The sequence below is a fragment of the Enhydra lutris genome, unplaced genomic scaffold, assembly GCF_002288905.1.
Source record: "Enhydra lutris kenyoni isolate GAN:26980312 unplaced genomic scaffold, ASM228890v2 scaffoldscaffold15, whole genome shotgun sequence".
NCBI classification, from domain to species: Eukaryota; Metazoa; Chordata; class Mammalia; order Carnivora; family Mustelidae; genus Enhydra; species Enhydra lutris.
Genome location: NW_019154099.1, coordinates 50,703,974 through 50,724,044, shown reverse-complemented (window position 1 = coordinate 50,724,044; position 20,071 = coordinate 50,703,974). Strand labels below are relative to the sequence as shown.

The 20,071-nt window shown below is 47.4% G+C and overlaps 1 protein-coding gene across 2 annotated transcripts in view; it reads right to left on the bottom strand.

The window, feature by feature from the left end:
* Window positions 1–20,071, bottom strand: part of LOC111146978 (FERM, ARH/RhoGEF and pleckstrin domain protein 1) — a 274,223-nt gene that overhangs the window by 217,268 nt on the left and 36,884 nt on the right. For both annotated transcript variants that reach the window (XM_022502783.1, XM_022502784.1), the window contains exon 2: window positions 294–487. In XM_022502783.1, coding sequence (XP_022358491.1) covers window positions 294–464 — 171 coding nt within the window. In that variant the 5' untranslated portion in view covers window positions 465–487. The remainder of the gene's footprint in view (window positions 1–293; window positions 488–20,071) is intronic.

The following is a 20,071-nucleotide window of genomic DNA, read 5'->3' as shown; positions in this document are numbered from 1 at the left end:
TCACATGTGCACACACATACACACACATGCTCTCGTAGGAAAGTCTGTAATTCAAGTGATCGGCCCACTGAGACCACGATCTAGGCCGTGCATGCATGAGTCACAATACTGGACAGCGGAGAACAGAACGGGTGAGAGGAACGTGCTGGGGCAGGGGAGGGGGGGGAGAGGGAGGTGTGGACCGCACCCCCCCCACTCCCGCCACCTCCTGTCACTGAAAAAGGGGATTTTAGGAACCTCCCCGTCCTGAAGGCTGCCCACCCGTCTGAGTTCCCACCTCTACCCCAACTTACCGGAACTTCAAATGCCTCCTGGGTGTCATCCAGCATCTGGATTTTGATGGACATGAGTTTCCCGGAAGGCGTCGGGGGCGGCTTCTGACCATGTTCCAAGGTGCTGATCCCCGAGTTCTCCGGGGCCCCCAGTCGCGATCCTGGACTTGGCCTCTGCTCTATTTCTCCCATGGTGAAAGCAGACTCTAGAATATCTGCGGAAAGCAGTGAGAAAGAAAAACAAGTCAGAAGACACAACACATGTCAAGGCCTCAGGGGCATCTGCGGTCTCCGAGCCGTCCTCGAATCCGAGGAGCCACAGCTCAGTGGGCTCTCGGTCCCCCCACACGGGACTCACAGGCGGGCAGCTTTGGTGCCTTCATGAAAAGTCAGGTCACCCTCAACCAACCAACACATGCCAACAGTGGTGCGTATTTTAACATATTTTCTTTCCTAGTTTTACAGTCTGCTCTCATTCATAGTACAAATTCTGCGGTATTCAACACATTATTCAGTGCCCACCGTGAGCTGGGCACAGCTTTTGGAGTCTGGACAGAAGAGGATAAGCAATGCCTAAGCCATACCATCAATATCCCTTAGTTAGCTTTCGGACACATAACATACCAAGTAACATGGGCTTGATAAAGATAAAAAGATAAAGCAGACATCGTGGCTCTCGACTTTAGAATTTGTTGAGGAAGATAAACACACGCTCCCACAAACGCAGGGGACGTAGGGTAGGGTCTCTTCTCCCCATTTCTTCTGCTTGTTTCTATCACAATTACCTTCTAATTCATTTCTTTCCTGCCACGCTCCCCACGGTCCCCCCCATTCCCAAGAAATCATTTCACATAGAATGGTATCAACAACAATGTTACTTCCCTAAAAACAAAACCCAATCTTCTTTCCTCTGCATACCTGGCCCCGTCCCCCTCCCCAGCCACACCCCACCTCACCCCAACCTCCCCCTCCCCTCTGTCCTGCTCCAGATCTCTCTGGAGCATGGCTCTCGCGGGCTGAACGCTTTGTACTATTTCTCCACCTGGAAACTTCCACCCTGGCTTTTGAACTCCATTCCAGGGTCACATCCCCGACCCCTGGACCGACCAGGACTCTGGTACCACTGCCCCCTTTGCACCCACACCTGTCATCCAATGTCACCATGGTGGTGAGTCCCATAGGCCTCTGCCCGCTTACACTCCCCAGGACCCCAGGGCCTCAAGACCTAAAGCAGGAATCAAAGCTTGGTATCTTTGAGTCTCAGCACCTGGGTAGACACAGCACGGGGTATAAAGATTCCAATAACGGTTGCGTGATGCTGGGCCCTGTCTGGATATGCAGGATCACAGAGCACAATGGGGGGGGGGGAGCGCTTCCATCACTGAGAGGGTAGGAACGGTCCTCAATCCAGTCTCTAATATCAGATAATAATGGCAAGGAGACAAGCACACAGGAGAAGGCACTGCAGGGAAGACGGAAGGGCCCCCACAAAGTTATGGGACAGAAACTAGGCGGCATACAGGAAGAGTACGGATTCATGCGGAAAGCGGGTTTGGAAAACAGGCTGGAACCAAATGACGGAGGAGCTCAAGCCCTGGCTGAGAAACACGGTCCTTCCCTCGAGGCAGCCTCAAGGCAGCCGGGAGCCCCTGCGTGATAAGAACGTGCAAAGCAGAACCTTAGAAAAACCATCCGAGGAGGAACTAATCCTATAGGCTGGAGAAAGATGGCAGGTCCAGTGACAAAGCTATTGTGACAATCTGTGCCTCAGGGGATAACGTGGCCAGTGGAGATAGAAAGGAAAGCATGAGGCCATAAACCCAAGGTTATGGAAAAATCAACCCAACGGTAACAGTAAGCTGCCCAGGAGGAGGATATAGAAGTATAGCAAAGACCAGAAAGTTTTATATTAGAGCAGAAGAAGGTGTGGGAGAGAAGGTGAGAGTCTGACTGGAAACATCCAGGGCCTGCGGGAAAGCTGGAGATCGGAGTCCATCTGGCTGTACAAGCAAAAGCCATAATGAAAGCAAATGGTGGGGGCAAGAAAGCAAAAAGAACCACTGTGCCCAGTCAACAGGTGGTCATGGGCTGAATATTGTTCCCCCACAAAATTTTTAAAAGATTTGAGAGAGAGAGAGAAAGAACATGAGTTGGGGGCGGGGAGGGTGGGAGACAGAGACGGGAGACTCCCCACTACACAGGGATCCCCGATGCAGGACGTGATCCCAGGACCCCAAGACCATGACCTGAGCAGAAGGCAGATTAACTGACTGAGCCACCCCAGGTGCCCCTCCACTCCCCCCCATTCTTATACTGAAGTTCTCACCCTCAGTATCTCAAAGCGTGGCTCTATTTGGAGAAAGGCCCTTAAAAGAGGTGATTAAGTTACAATAAGGCCATTAAGATGAGCCCTAATCCAGTCTGACTGGTGTCCTTATGAGTGGAAAGCTGGACCCACAGACACCAGGGACGCCAGAGCAGAGAAGTGGCCATGTGAGGGCACTGGAAGGCAGCCATTTGCCAGGACATGGGCACTCAGGAGAAACCAGCCCTGCCGACACCGTAGTCTGGACTTCCAGCCTCCAGAACTTCTGTTGTTATATCCCCATCCCCAACCTGTGGTGCCATGTTATGGCCGCCCTAACAAACTCATGCCGGGGCTCCTTTGGAAGATGGGAAAGAGGCTCAGAGGGGCCCTAAGTAACTGAAAAAGCCACAAAACAGGCACCAGGGGGTCACCTGTGGTGTAAGGTATGGAGCTGAGCGCTGTGTCTGACACATCTGAAATCACGTCACCCCTCAGCTCCTGTGTTCGGAAAAAACCATCCGGCTTGTAAATCTCACGTGGTAGGTTCTTCTCACCCAACTCCTGGCTCTACCTTCTCCTTAAGAGTTGGGGTCCCAGAGTTCTGACAAAACTCCAAATGGCGGCCCCTTTGTGCTGCCTCTTGGCATTCTCGCTGTGATGCCAAAGGCTGGCCCTGAGGTTGGCAGATGGAAACGATGGAGTCACCTCAACAACTTTGGTCGTTGACTCACACTCCCCTCGCCTGAAAAGACACATCCTTTAACTGGACCAAGAAAGGGTCTGACGACTACCTCAGAAACACCACTTTCTATGCATTTCCCCACAAACCCCACCAAAGCCCGCTGGAGAGTATTACTCGTTCCTATATTACTATATTAGTTCCTAATATTCCTATATTATTTGTTCCTATACATTCGACGTTGGGCTCTGTGGCCAGGCGATGCAGCCTTTCTGGGAACGGCTCCTCCTTTTTTGAGTGCTCACCTAGGACTTCCCAGATCTGTTAATGAGGCAGCTCTCTAATTTCCGCCCCCAGTAAACTTTAAGAACCTATTTCTAATCTGTTTGTCATGTGATCCGGGCTTTGCTTGATCCACCACTGTCTTGAGCGGTGGGACCGGACCGGTTCATCTGCGATGCCCCACGCGCAAGGCCTCACGGCAAGGGGCAACGGGTCGTCTACTTGCTCAGTAAATCAGACATGGGGGTGCACCTCTGATTAGTTAGGAAATCAGCTGTGCGTCAGACAATCTCCCCAAACTACAAAAAATTATTTCCCTGCAGGTTTTCTGTTTGGGGTCTCATGGTTAAAAGTAAACACAACTTCCAGAGAAAATGGACATCTGCTCAGTTTGCCATGCCTGTCCCCACCCAAGCTCTGCACTTTTTCCTGCTTTGGTCTTAATCCCTCCCCGTCATTCAGAGCATCCCTTGTTGCCTTCCTCTTCCTCCTTCTCCTCCTCCTCCTCCTCCTCCTCCCCCTCCTCCTCCTCCTCCCCTGCCTCAAGGAGATACAGCTCAGATGCCCAGCGAGGGAGGGGACAGCGGAGAGGAAGGGGCCTAGTCCCCCACATCACCCCCACCTCAAAGATGCTAAGGATCCTCCCTACAAAAGCACTTTCTCCTTGTCCTGCCTGAGCAAAGGGCAAGGCCCTTCACCTCCTAAACTAAACCCTCTCTCCCCCTGGGGCCCAAGATCTCTCGATGAATATGCATTGTCCTTTTTTAGCCTCTTGGCACATAAAAATGAAAAGTGAGCTAGTTACTGATAGGTATTTAGTACCTTAAAAATTCCTTTTTCCTCCGTCTCCAAATGACCTCACGCCTGTATTATTTCTACGCTGGTTACTGACATTTCAACAATGCAGTCCCTCTGTTGTTTTCCCAGTCGCACGCAGACCATGGCTGTACATGGAAAGTACTGCTCAATTCCAATATAAATCCAGCCAAGAGGCCTGAGCTGAGCATCCTAGGAATGTCACAGGAATATCCGAGGAACACTGGCAAGTCATAAACGGGTGACCACGTTGATGCTGGCTATCGGAATTGGTGGGTCCAGTAACACAACACAGCCTTCTAGGTCAACAGGTCTAACAGCCCCCAAAAGCTTCCTGTCTCTATAGATCAATCCAGGCTCTACTTGGACTTGACCTCCATAATCACCTGTACCTTCTGAATTCCTTCAGGAATGGTCAAAGCAAAGCAAATGAACCCTTCTTCCCTTGTGATACATTATTAGTTAACATGATCATTCCAGACCTCAAAGCAAAAAGCTATACGTGAAACCACTTCACTCTTTGGCTGTATGAAACAGGAACTACAACGAAAAATAAAATTTTTAACTGGCAGAGAAAAGATGAAAAAGCTAGAGTTGCCTTGTCATTGTATCCTGGCTTCAAGAATTCCTCTTGGAATGTACCCAAAAGCATTAAGGACACACACACACACACACACACACACACACACACACACACGCACATGCCAACTCCACCGCGAACACATCTGCAACTCCAAACCACAAAGCAGGGAAAAGAGTTGCCAAACTGCCGTCAAGGTCAGACAGAGGAGAAGGAATGGAGAGGCTGCCCATGCCTGCAAAGCCAGGCTCCCCGAACACTCAGGATATCCCGAGCCAACAAAGCCAGCAAGAACTTTCTGGGAACCAGGGGAAGAGACAGAGAGGTTAGCACGAGAGCTTCCCTGAACGCAGCATGATGGGAGAGCCCACTAGAGATGGGGCCGATGGAGAAACAACACAGGTAAGACCCATCAGCAGGACGCCGCCCATTGCCAAGACCAGGTGAAAAAGAGAGGGCCCTGGGAATGCTACCAGTCCAGCAAGCAGAGAAAACACAGAGGATAAAAGGATTATACACACCCCCTCGGGTCACAAGAGTTCCTATGAGCATGGGACGGTCTCCTGGCTCTCCAGAAGCTGTTACAAATAGCTAGTTCATAAAGTACTCCCCAGATAACAAAGGACCTTTACAAAGATGCTAGATTGAAGAAAAAAAAAAAAAAAGAACAAAAGAATTAGTCCCAAACACACTGTCCCAAATTAAGCGATAAAATAATGGACTCGGACAAAAACATGAGAGGATTTACAAGAGGGGCACCTGGGTGGCTCGGTTGGTTAAGCGTATGCCTCCAGCTCAGGTCACAAGACAAGGGTCCTGGGATAGAGCCCCATGTCCATCCCCCCACCGCCCACTGTCCTGCTCAGTGGGGAGTCTTATCTTTTGCTTCTCCCTCTCCCTCTCACCCCCCCACTCCCTCTCTCTAAAATTCTTTTTTTTTTAATTTTTATTGTGCTGTTAGTCACCATAAAATACATTTTTTAAAAGATTTTATTTATTTATTTGCCAGAGAGAGAGATCACAAGTAGACACAGCAACAGGCAGAGAGAGAGGGGGAAGCAGGCTCACCGCTGAGCAGAGAGCCTGATGCTGGCTCTATCCCAGGACCCTGAGATCATGACCTGAGCCGAAGACAGAGCCTTAACCCACTGAGCCACCCAGGTGCCCCAATACATTAGTTTTTGATTCAGTGTTCCAAGATTGTTTACGTACAATCAAATAAAATCTTTAAAAAAAAAAAAGCTTTCCTGAACTCTTATAAATCCTATGGGAAAACAGAAGAAAATAAAGGATGAAGGCAGACCTCAGGGGAAAACCAGAAAGATGAGTAAGAACATTACTGCTATAAAATATATGTTCATGTTGCTCCCAAATTCATGTGTTGAAACTAAATCCCCAAAGTGATGGCAAGTTGGTGGGGGGGTACTTTGGGAGGGGTTACATGGTGGGGGGGGGGCTCTCTCGAGTGGGACTGGTGCCCTTATGAAGGGCCCCCAGAGCCCTAGCTCAGCCCCTCCACCATGTGAGGACCCAGCGGGAAGCCAGCAGCCTAGGAAGCAGATGCCTTCCTGTTTGGACTCCCAGCCTCGAGAACTGGGAGACAGTTCTGCTGTTCATAAGTCACCCAGTCTATGGTACAGTTAGAGTGCCCAAACAGACGAAGACAGTCACCAAAATGGAAGTGGCTAGAAGAAAATATGCCCAGGTGAAAATAGGAGGTTCTTGAGGGGGAAAATGGAGAAAAGGGAGCAAAAAGATTTAAAACAGAGTAAAAAGTGATAGCAATGGAAGACAGGCAGGTGCGCCAACTTGCCCACAACCAGAGTCCCTAACGATTAAAAAATAATAATGGAACAAGAAAGAAAAGAAAAAAGTTTAAGGCAGAATTCAGGAAAACATTCCAGAAATAGAAGGTGATTCTCCACCGTGAATGAACATATATTCCAGAAACCACTAACACAAGATGATCAACACCAAGGCATTTCCTGTATGATCACTGACGTTCAAAAATGAAGCAGGAATCATTTGGGCACCTGGGCACAAAGTCCAAACAAAATACGAGGGGACGAAAATTCAGACTCACCCAGAGCAACATATAATGCTTAAACTATCAAAACGGTCCTCAAAGAAAGAAAAGAGGAATCAAAACATTAAACCCAAATTTTCATTCAAATAGAAGAGTCACACATTTTAAAACAGTCAACAACTCAGAATACTGTTATCCAGGCCCTTGCAGAAGAAACTACTGGAAGGAGGAAGGCTAACCCTCAGCAAACCAAGGACTGAATGGGGTAAAACACTGGGAAAGGATTACTGGTAAACTCTAAAACCATTTACACCATAAGAGGAAGACGACAATAATAGCAGAATATTGTGAACTCCGGACAACGCAGCAATAATTAAACTGGCAGAGGGATAAGCCCAGATGTGGAGAGGAATGGCAAATCGCTACATTAACTGTTAGCCCGGGTTTTAAAAGGCGTACAAGAAAACTTCAATCTCCAAAAACATACCCATGGTTAATAAGCACACGGAGGGGCGTCCAACATCATTTGTCATGCGGAAATGCAAATGACATCCACAAAGACACTTTTTCACACCCACTATGACAGAAGGTAACAAGTGTTATTTACAGTACGGAACAGCTGGAATTCTCCCACGTTGCTGGTGGGACCAGAAAAAGGTGCAGGCCCTTGGGAGAACATTTTGGTAGTTTCTTTAAAATTTAATCACAGATTTAGCACATGAGCCAGCAACTGTGGTCCCCTGGCGAAGCTCGGATGTCTCCCCAAGGGACATGACGTACATCCACACAAAGGAGGGGCCAACAGGTGGGAAGGAGACAAAGCCCACCAGGCAGGGCTCCCGAGGACCAAGGGCCTCCTCGTCACCAACAAAACTAAAACGAAATGTGGACACCTTCTACAACACGGATGAACCTCAGAATCCCTTTGCTAAGTCAAAGCCAGATGCAAGAGATTATACAGCAAACAACCTGACTTGCAGGAATTATCCAGAAACGGCAGATCTGCAGAGATGGAAAGCGGATTCCTGGGGCTTGAGAGAGGGGCTGGGTGGACAGCAAAGGGTCAGAGGGATGATGGAGATTCTTGCTGGAAATGTTCTAAAACCAAGTTGTGGTGACAGTCACACAACTCTGTAAATGTACTAAAAATCTCTGACTTGTATGCCTGACACCCATTAACGTTCTGCTCTATAAATTACACCTCAATAAATAGGCTTTAAAAATGTGTGTGTACATGTCGTGATGAGCCCCAGGTGATTTACAGAATTCAATCACTCCATTACACCCCTGAAACTAATGTAACAGGTTAACTGGAATTAAAATAACTTTTTTTTTTTTTAAGATTTTATTTATTTGACAGAGAGAGATCACAAGAAGGCAGAGAGGCAGGCAGAGAGAGAGAGAGGAGGAAGCAGGCTCCCCGCCGAGCAGAGAGCTGGATGCGGGACTCGATCCCAGGACCCTGAGACCACGACCTGAGCCGAAGGCAGAGGCTTTAACCCACTGAGCCACCCAGGCGCCCTGGAATTAAAATAACTTGAGAGAGAGCACATGTGCGTCGTTGGGAGGGGGTCCCCGCAGGGCAGAGGGAGAGAGAGAACCCCAAGCAGGCTCCAAGCTGAGCACAGAGCCTGACGCAGGGCTTGATTTCATGACCCCAAGACCATGACCTGAGCCGAAACCAAAATCTGGCGCCTAACCGACGGCATACCCAGGCGCCCCTAAAATAAAAACTTTAGGGAAAAAAAAAGTGTGTGCTCCCACACAACTATCCTTGTGAACACACACAACCTCTCTGGAGACAAACAAGTGACCCGTAGGAGAGCGGCCTCCGGGTTAAAGACAAGACTTCGAAGGCTATCACCCATTCAGAAATACACAATTGTAAGAAGGCCCTCTACTAGGAGGCCATCTCCTCACTACCCCGGCTCATGTAGAGCATGAAACCAAAGGAGACGAGATCGCAGTAAAGAAGGGGGACAATTCTCCATCGAAACTTGGACCAAGAATTCGCAAAGGATTTTTCCTTCCAGTTTAAAGGATAAACCCCTTACGTCAATATCACTCTATGTCAACTAACTAGAACTTAAATACAAACTTTAAAAACACACCCACCATGGGACGCCTGGGTGGCTCAGTGGGTTAAGCCGCTGCCTTCGGCTCAGGTCATGATCCCAGCGTCCTGGGATCGAGTCCCACATCGGGCTCCTTGTTCAGCAGGGAGCCTGCTTCTCCCTCTGCCTCTGCCTGCCACTCTATCTGTTTGTGCTCACTCTCGCGCGCTCTCTCTCTCTCTGACAAATAAATAAATTAAAAAAATAAAAATAAAAACACACCCATCACTTTTCTTTAAATACACGCATTTGAAACAAACACACTCACACAGACATACGTACATAAATGAATGCCACCGAGGAATTCCGACTAAAGAAAAACTCGCAGAAAACGGGCACTCACAGAAGCCCAAGACGCAGATTTCGGGAAGCCACGGGGCTGGGTTCTAGAGCCCCCAAAGTAGTTCTAGCGCCCCACGTCAAGAGGGAAGGAGCGCACATTGGCCATTTTGTGGGGACCCAGAGCAGCTCTGCTCAGGAGGGCAAAGGGCGAAGGGTGTGTAACCCTAGCCCTGCCTGGTAACAAAGCCACCTTGTGTTCTGTCCCCGGAGCCACAGGCCAGGAGGGAGGGAGAAGCTAACCCCCCCCACCACCACCAAAGGCTGGCGGCCAGCAGCTTCCTCATAGGGACTTAGATAAGGGGTTTTGAGAAAGTTCAAAAACAGCTATCTATGCAGATAGATTGGCTTCCTTCAAAAAAAAGTCTGGGAGCAAAAGAAACGACAACAGATCAGCTGTTTCACATCAACCAGAGACTTCAAACAGGCGGGAGAGGCTGTCTGGCCTGTTTGATCATTTGGGAGGAGACCAGAAGGTTAACCGTCTGCGAGCGGGGGTGCCCCGATTCATCAGCACAAGGCAGGGAGAGGACGAGACCCCATCGACTTCCTAAAGACACGCTTCGCCGTCTGTTCTTTCCAACCCTAGTGAAAAGCAGTAAGTACATTCCGCAGGCTAGCCTACATACGCCTCACGTCTCCGGAAAGTACTTCAAGAAAAACTCTGAGCAGAAGTTTTCTCAAGTTCATAGATGTTATTTCAAAAGTCTGGTTTTAACTGTAGCCCTTTTTTACTCAAAAACCCAAGTCTGACCGATACCAAATTAAATGTGAAAATTCCTAGCCAGGCATTCATCGACCTACCCTGATGTCTCTACTTGTGAATCAATGGTTTTCTAACCCTGCTGGCCTCTGCTGTTTCGCACGGTGCATTTTCCTGACACGGTGCTGGTGCTGTTCTGTATTCTTCCTTCTCAAATACTGCCTTCCTTCCCTGGGTCCAATGTCACCTCCTCCAGAAAGCCTTCCCTGATCTACTCTTTATTGTCTCTGGGGTTTTGCTTGTACTTGGCTTGGATTTCCCCTGCTTTCCAGACCTTCCTCCTCTCCTCCTGCATCTTCCAGCTAGATTACAAATCCAGAGGGGCTATCACCTGGGAGCATGACAGGCTCCTCCTGTCTCAGTACAAGAGACGGCCCTGACTCTGGGACAGAGAGAACTTCAGGCAGTGCACGTATCCCTTCTAGAGGACACTTTCCTTACATGGAAAACGCAGACAAAGCCGGCCAGGGGTTTGTCTGGTGCAGGGGTTTTATTTATTCATTTATTTTTAAGATTTTATTTATCCATTTGATAGATCACAAGCAGGCAGAGAGGTAGGCGGGGGGGGGGGGGGGGGGGGGTAGGTTCCCCACTGAGCAGAGACCCCCACGACCCTGAGATCATGACCTGAGCCAAAGGCAGAGCCTTAACCCACTGAGCCACCCCACCCAGGCACCCCGTGCAGGGGGGGGGCGTTTAAACCCTGGTTGCAAATCAGCAGCAAAAGCATCATGTGGGAGCTCGTAAAAAATGCAAATTTCGTCCCAGCACAGGTTCTCTGCATCAGAAAGGCTCAGGGTGACTTCCAGTAGATTTTTTTTTTTTTTAAGATTTTATTTATTTATTTGACAGATCACAAGTAGGCAGGGAGACAGGCAGAGAGAGAGAGAGGGGGAAGCAGGCTCCCCAATGAGCAGAGAGCCCGATGCGGGGCTCGATCCCACAACCCTGGGATCATGACCTGAGCCAAAGGCAGAGGCTTTAACCCACTGAGCCACCCAGGTGCCCCTTCCATAGATTCTGATGTGAACTCTGGCCTGAGAACCAGGGCTCTACTTCCCAGGGTCCCCATGAGGATCGGCTACGATAAGTAAAATCCACCTGACTACAAATCGGGCCGTAACTTCAGGAAAACATCTGGTGACCACGTTTCACACATGCACCTGACGTAACAAGCACCTGGTTTTTTCAATAGCTCTTGGCAAAAAAAAGGTGGCACTTCTCCGATCCCATGTTCATGCAAACTCCAACTTCCCTCTGAAAATGAAGACAAGGCAATCCTTTCATCTGCATTTTCACTGGTTTGGTAGAAGGCATTTCCTGCCTTGATTAGATAGGCGGGGACAAAAGCACGGAGAACGGAAGTGGAAGCAGAGGTGTTGGGAAGAGAAGCTCTTTTTACCTCAGTTGTGTGGGGGAGGGGGAGGGGATCAAGAAGCGGGGGGGGGGGGGGGGGGGGGGGATCCAATTCATCCCATGTCAATGATGTCAATTTCTTGATGACTCTGAGGGTACAAAACAAGACATCAGCTCCCCTCCATTCTGCCTCCAACACAAATGCCGGAATAAATAAAATGTCAGGAGTGACATGGTCTTCTTGAAGACAAAAACCCCAGACGGGAACCCCCCCTCAATGCCCACGCACCACATGGCTCCGTGTCAACAGAGGCTGCCCTTCGTGAGCTGCCGTCGAGCTCGCCCTACTCAAGGCACATCGATCTCATCCACTCACTGAAGAAAGTCCTCTCGGTGTCCCATGGACACTGGTCAGCCTCCCCGAACAGCTGTGGAAAACAGCCAACCCTTGCCGAGCCCACAGTGAGGTGAGTTTGTTGCTTACTCTGCGCCTCTGAAGATAACAGACTGTTCAGCCTCTCATTCAGGTGTCACAATCACTGGGATTGTCCCCAATAACAGACATTTAGAGGGACCTATGAGGTTTCAGCAACTGCACCCAACACACTAGGGGACCCAAAGCCACAACATGGCACCCTGCGGTTCATCATTCTGGGATGTGTTCTCCATCAGGCAACAGACAACAGGTACTCAGAGAGAACCATCCAACGCAACGTGTTCACTTCTGACAATAGGTATTAGTCAATTTTTTTTTAAAGAATTTTTTTTTTAGATTTTTTATTTATTTATTTGACAGAGATCACAAGTAGCCAGAGAGGCAGGCAGAGACAGAGGGGGGGAAGCAGGCTCCCCGCTGAGCAGAGAGCCCGATGCAGGGCTCGATCCCAGGACCCTGAGACCATAACCCAAGCTGAAGGCAGTGGCTTAATCCAGGCGCCCCAAGTATTAGTCAATTTTTAAAGCTAGAGAAAGGTGTGGATAAGACACAGTCCAGGCAGAGTTCATTCCTGTATTAAATAAAAGTGCCCGCCAGTTGGTTAAGCGTCGGACTCTTGATCTCAGCTTGGGTCTATTTTTTTTTTTTTTTAAGATTTTATTTATTTATTTGACAGAGATCACAAGTAGGCAGAGAGGCAGGCAGAGAGAGAGGGGGAAGCAGGCCCCCTGCTGAGCAGAGAGCCAGATGCGGGGCTCAATCCCAGGACCCTGAGATCATGACGTGAGCCGAAGGCAGAGGCTTCACCCACTGAGCCGCCCGGGTGCCCCTCAGCTCAGGTCTTGATCTCAGGGTCTTGAGTTCGAGCCCTGCACTGGGATTCACGTTGGGTGTGGCGCCTACTTAAAAAAAAGGTGTCTGCCCTAAGCCAGGAGCTGCCGCGATAGGAGATACAGGATAATGGAGGCAAGAAGGTAGTGAAAAGAAAATGAGACGAGTAGGTGAGAGGCAGATTTCAGTCGGCCAGAAATAGGCCAACGTGGAGGAGGGTCACCTGTGGATCAGAATGAGGCACTGTGGTTTATAAGACAAGGCGGAAACCACGAAGCTGTAAGAAAATATTTGACAGCGAGGTGGTGGCTCGATCAGGACACCACTCAGGTGTCCTGTGCACCTGTCATGTCTCAGGAAAGAAAGCATGGAAGTGACAAGGAGAAGAGTCAGGAGGCATATCTGGGAACACTCTGACATGAAGAATCCTTCCAAATCGATGACAAATTAGATGTGGGGGAAGAAGATGGAATTACGGACAGATCTAGAACTTGGCTACAAGTGCGAGAAAGAGCAAGAAAAGGCCGAGAGGTCTTGTTGGGGCCGACTGAGGGTGACTGCAGGGCCTGGAGGCAGGCTGTCCAGCGACGTTCTAAAGGTCACTGCCTCCAACTCCTCAACACTCGCCCTTCTTCAGCCCCCTGCTATCTCCTCTCGAATGCCTTCTCCAAAGTTTCATTCCCATAAGCGGAGTAGAGGGGTCAGAGGTTCAGGACAGGGAGTCAGAGGTGGTGCTGTGACCATGGGTGGCCATCTCAGGCAGGAGGCTGGGAAACAGCACAAAAAGAAATAACCAAGATGGCAGCCCAGAGTCCATGCCCAACAGGCACAGGCGGGAAGAGGAAGGAGACTTGGTGAAAGAATCCCATGTTCTCCGAGTTGGAAGGGCTTCTAGGGAGCATTTATGACAACCTTCCCCCTGACGGATGAATCCCATATTTACAAATAGCGGAGTCTGAAAATACATTCTCAAGTCACACCAGGAAGCCAAGGAGGCAAGAGCATCAGGAGCCAGAGGCTGAGCCATTAATGCTGGATGTTGTCGGGGCATCAAGGAAAATGAGTAAGAAAAGTTCGCTCGGGGGTGCCTGGGGAAGAGAGAGTCAGGAGAGTCTGAGAAGCTCTTCTCCTTGGGGTCATGACTCAAGCCCCATGTTGGGTGCAGAGGTTACGTTTTTAAAAAAAATTTTAAAAAGAAAAGTTCACTCGTTAGATCTAGTATAATCCATTAGTCACCAGTATGAAGAGGAAAAGTATCATTTGAGAAATGGAGGAAGAAGGCAGACTGATTATTAGTAATTCAGACAGCAAATATATTAGTCTACACTAATCTTTTTTTTAAATAGAATTTTTTAAAGTTTTACGTTTCCAAGGAAATACAGAGAGGGCTCCTGATTGCCCTCACTCTCCTCACACAGTTTCCTATCATTAACATCTGCGTTAGTGTGAAAAATCTGTTAGAACGGATGGACCAATACTGACACATTAACTCAAGTCCAACTCACGTGTACCTTTTGTGGGGTGTGACAAGTGCAAAATGTCATGCACACACCATGACACTATCACACAAAATCATTTCTCCACCCTAAAAAAATCCCCTGTTCTCCATCTCTTCATACCAGCTCCCCTTTCTCCATCCTGTCCCCTGACAGCCACTCATGTTTCTACTGCCTATTCTTTGTCTCTTCCAGAAAGTCACGCGGTTGGAATCATACAGAATGTAACCTTTCAGACCTGCTTCCTTCACTGAGCAACATGGATCTGAGTTTCCGCCATGTTTTTTCATGGCTTGACGGCTGGCATCTCTTTATCCCTGAATAATATTCCACTGCCCACAGGTACCACGCCTTCTCTCTCTGTTCACTTAGTGAAGCACATCGTGGCTGCTCCCAGTTTAAGGCGACTCTGAAATGCTTTTCAGCCTCAGAAATGGGAGGGTGTAGATGTTCCCTCCAAAGGGGGCCAACTCGGCTTGAGGGGAGAAATGGAAGCAAGGTCCGCTGTCTCATGAGCAGACGCTACGTTGCCAATTTCCAGCTCGGTCAAACCCACCCCTTGGCAGGTAATGACGCTTACCTCAGAGGTCCTCCACGATAACTCTCTTTACTTCATGAGAAAATGACAGAACTTAATAAATAACAACAAAAAAAAGTTTCTGGAATGTACAAAAAAAAAGAGAAAGAAAGAAAGGGAGGAAGGAAGGGAAGGGAAAGAAAAGAGCACTAGGCATTTTCTTAATAAACTACAAGGCATTAAGTTTGTTTTCAAATTAAATCAGGATATTGCCAACAACTTCTTTATTAAATAAGGAAATTTTTAGTAAAAAATTTAACTGACACTATATCGTTCTCTGCTGAAGTTTCAGATACTCTAGAAATGACGCTTAAGAAATAAATGCCAGGGGCGCCTGGGTGGCTCAGTGGGTGAAGCCTCTGCCTTCAGCTCAGGTCATGATCTCGGGGTCCTGGGATCAAGCTCCGCATCGGGCTCTCTGCTCAGCAGAGAGCCTGCTTCCTCCTCTCTCTCTGCCTGCCTGCTTGTGATCTCTCTCTGTCAAGTAAATAAAAAATCTTTAAATAAATTAAAAAAAAAAATGCCAAGAGCGCCTGGGTGGCTCAGTCGGTTAAGCGTCTGCCTTCGGTTCAGGTCATGACCTCAGGGTCCTGGGTTCGAGTCTCACATCAGGCTCCTTGCTCAGAGGGAAACTGCTTTTCCTTCTGCCCCTCCCCCACACCCCCAGGTCCACTCCGAGCTCTTTCTCAAATAAATAAAATCTTTTTTTAAAAAAGGAAAGAAACGCCAAAATTTAAATGCATCCCGCATCTTGCGGAACATTCCACCGACATCCATCCTAGAGTGAGTAATGGCATGCTTCATACAACTTTAAGAAAAAAGAAAGCATTTCCTAAAGCTTACCAAATCCAATGAATCATAAATGACAGGGCTTCCCTTCAGGGTGGGAAAAGGAAAGCAATTTCTATTAAAGCCATTAAAATATAGACTGTTAGATTTCTACTCTCACAGTTTCAATATTATTCAAGACATAGATGAGGAAGTATTATCACGGATCAAATGACACAATAAAACTCAAAAGCACTGCAAAGGGTATCGCATCCTGGAACACTTCCCCTAGAATTAATCATTAGTTCCAACAGCAAAATGTCAAGGGAAAAAAAGTATGTAATAAAAAAGTGAAGCCCCTTGTGAAAAAATGAGAAGGTTTAAATGTCAGCCCAGTTAATAAATAAGGTATTTAACTAAACAATACTGTCCATTAAAAAATAATAATAATTATGACTAACAGTTTTTGCCTTGGACTGCAAAGCGGGAAGAAAAATGATTTAGATGCTGTCAAATTGTTCACCAGGTTCTAGTTCAAATTTTTGACATTTCTGAGTGCGTTATAAAATTAACTTGACCTTTCCTGGATTTTAGGCTTCTCATTCAGAGAGTGTGGGGGGCAAAATGTACAACTATTATTTTAATATAGCCAACCCTTACACAGCACTTTCTAGAATACAGCATTGTTCTCTGAGCTTTATAAATATGAACTTCCTTAATCCTCAAAAACACCATGAGGTGGACACTATTATTGACCCCTTTTACAGATAAGAAAACCGAGACCAAGGGCTTAAGTCAACTTTCCCATGGTCACCCAGCCAGGAGAGTGGCAGATGCGGGACCAGATGGCAGACGGGCTGGTCTTCACCACCAATCATCACTGGCTCTGCCGGACAAGATAATCTTCAAAATTGTCACCCTCTCGAATATTCAGCAACCTCGGGACTCGGTGTTCTAGATGCAATCAGTCTCCCCTGAACCTCACCCCTTTTTGAGCGCACAGGTGCCAATCAAGCCACCAAGTTAATTACCCACACAGGCTACGAGGATGCCAAAGAAGAAGGCACACCCAGTAATCAAAATGCTTACTGCATTCTTACTAGGGCCTATAAAGAGTATGGCGTACGGTCTTTTTATGGTTTCAAGTTAGGAATTTTTTAAACATCTTAAAACCTCTCTCACTTCTCTGAGCAAGGATTTTTTTTTTTTTGCAAACATCTGTTCCTGCAGTAGATAACGCGCTCACCCAACCCCGGGGGATTCGTTAATTCTTGCAGCCAAGATCCTCGAAGCACTGGCCAAGGCAAGCGTCCTGAAAAGGTCTGCAAAACCGCAGGGCTTCAAGGGATACTGAGACACACTGGGCAGATACTGCTGGGCCAAGTCAAAGAAAGATAAGCCGCCCTCTCCCCGGGCAAACACTTGGCTCCCACGGGATACACCACTGGATGAAAAGAAACAGACACAAAAGCAGACACAGAACTTTGCATAGCCACATGTCACAAAAGCGGAGGGAGGTGGGGTGAAGGGGGGCTGAGGAACCGGGTCCAGATTACCCTCCAGGCTCAAAGGACCAGTCACCGTGTGAAATGAGACGTCGGAGCACCATACCTTGGTTTCTGTTGAGAAATACAGGTTTTTTCCATTCTTGTCACCGAGAACTCTCACTTGATAATGTGTACCATGTATTACAAAAACCTCCTTGAGCCATTACTTCATTCCTACACAACCACCGGATGGGACAGGCTCACTTAGGGAGAAGCCAACATCCCAAAGGCAGCAACTTTCTATAATCTAATGGAAGCAGCCATTAAGGATATAGAACCCTCCTCCCCCAGTGCAGTAAATCAGGGCAGAAAGAACAGTATCTGGACAGTAAGAAATGGCAAATAAAGAACACACATTTTCCTATAACTCCAGGTTTTCATCTAATACCGATTTTGCTGAAACACAAAATTCACCTATAACAGAAGTTCTGTATACATGTTACATATTCTCAGATCATAAAGCATAAAATCAGAAATAAAGAACAAAGTGAATCCTCACCAGTCGTTTGCAAGCTCCAATACCCCGTGCCACAGAAGGCAACGGTGAGAAGGGATTTGTCTTAAAGTCACTGAGAAGAGTTTGAAAAGACAAGTAAATGGTATTGCACCAAAGTGTCATTGCAAGAAAAATGGATTATTCTCTACAACAATATAAGCAGGAAGAAAAGGGGGGCGCCTGGGTGGCTCAGTGGGTTAAAGCCTATGCCTTCGGCTCAGGTCATGATCTCAGGATCCTGGGATCGAGACCCGCATAGGGCTCTCTGCTCAGCAGGGAGCCTGCTTCGTCCTCTCTCTCTGTCTATTTGTGATCTCTGTCTGTCAAATAAATAAATAAAATCTTTAAAAAAAAAAAAACTTAAATTTAAAAAAAAAGAAAGAAAACTCAGAAAATAATTTTGGAATTTAAGTCTCCTCCAAGTCTATATATATATAAATAAGCCTGGGATATTTTCCCAATGTTTCACAGATAAACAATCTTTTTCTGTTGTTTTATGAGTTTCAAACTCATTTTAGTCGAGCCCAAGCAAAAACAAGAACATTTTAAAAGTTATATTCAAAAATTCTTCATAAAATCCTACCTAAAAAAAAAAAAAAAAAAAAGAAATCCTACCTAAGTGACAAAAAACACACAAGAAGAATTATCAAATTATCTCCTAGGAGTAAGTAAAGACTTAAAACTGGGAATTCTGGGGCGCCTGGGTGGCTCAGTGGGTTAAAGCCTCTGCCTTTGGCTCGGGTCATGGTCCCAGGGTCCTGGGATCGAGCCCCGCATCAGGCTCTCTGCTCCGTGGAGAGCCTGCTTTCTCCTCTCTCTCTACCTGCCTCTCTGCCTGCTTGTGATCTCTGTCTGTCAAATAAATGAAAATCTCAAAAAACAAAACAAAACAAAAAAAAACAAACTGGGAATTCTGAGATGGACTAGACCATGGAAATAGACCACTTAATTCATTACTACCAGAAATGATAGTAGCATATAATAACCATTAGGTATCAAAAAATGCATTCAAGAGAGGGGGAGAGAGAGCGAGCATGAGTGGGGGGCCGGGGGCAGAGGGTGCCCAGAGGGCTCCGTAAGTAAAGCGGGGCTTCCAGCCGGGTCCCTGATCCCAGGCTCCCTGCTCAGCGGGGAGCATGCTTCTCCCTCTGCCCCTCCCCCTGCTCATATTCTCGCTCTCTCTCTCTCCAATAAACAGAATCTTTAAAAAAAAAAAATTATAAATGATTTTTATTTCCTTTCTTCTGAGAAGGTTCAAAGGTCAACATGAAATGGACAGCCGTGTGGACAGACAGGCCCTCTCCAGGACCAACAGCAGGGAGCTCTTCTTGGCCAGCAGGGAAAGGCAGACACGTGAGCCTGTGAGGACTGCTACCCAGAAGAGCTGCCCAGGCATCCTTCAGAGCAGGTGACAAGAGTCCCAGAAAAGCCCTCATCGCTGCCAGGTGCCAGCGCTGGCCACTCAGGGTGTGCAACCTACCGCAGGTCAGGGGACGTGCGGCTGCCACCAGTTGAAGCCGCCACGAACACGGGAGCCTGTGGTTGGGGCAACGACACCATACGTATAAGCTTCAATCAACTCCTCTGTACTAAGGACTCTAACATCAATTTGAGGTCTTAAAGTTGACACTATTTTGAAGCAGGAGAGTGAGCTTAAACATCTGTATGTCATTCCGGTGGCCCCACATCTGGAATTCAGACATTTAGAACTTAGCGTCAGTGCACTGGAACAAGGAGCAGAGAGCACAGCGGTCCCTCCTCTCAAAGCTTGGACTCTCAGACCCAAATGTGGGTGATGTGTGGCAAAGTAGATCATTCACAGTAAAGGATATTGAAACAAGTGAAAGAAAAGATTAATTGTTCAGTGCAAGATTTATTTGCAACAAATGGGTGGCTATTTGGGAGAAAGATTAAGTTGGACCCACCCTTCTCACCAAAATAAATTCCAAATGGGTAGAAGATTTAAAGGCAAAAAAAGAAAAAAAAATTTTAAACCTTTGATTCTCAGACATTCTCAGCTTCCAATGTCTACTTGTGCTTTAACGACATACATGACACAGGAAGGCTACAAATATTTCGTATATCACGCACCTCATGTGTCATCAAGTTGCCTCTGAGTGGGCATCCAACAAGGGGCAAGTGTGGACCTCCACCCTGACTATCAGCAGGAATTTCTCTATATGGGCCCCAGAGGACAGAACTTCCACAGGGATTTGCAAAAAGTAACATTTTCCACGCTGAAGATCCTTACACTCCCATATTTATTATGACCGTTGTAGAAAATTTTACCATTCTGACATGAGCGATTTTATTTCTATTCAATTTTTAAATTGCAATTCATAATTATCTTAATCAATCCTGATGAGCTATTATGGCCAAAAAGCA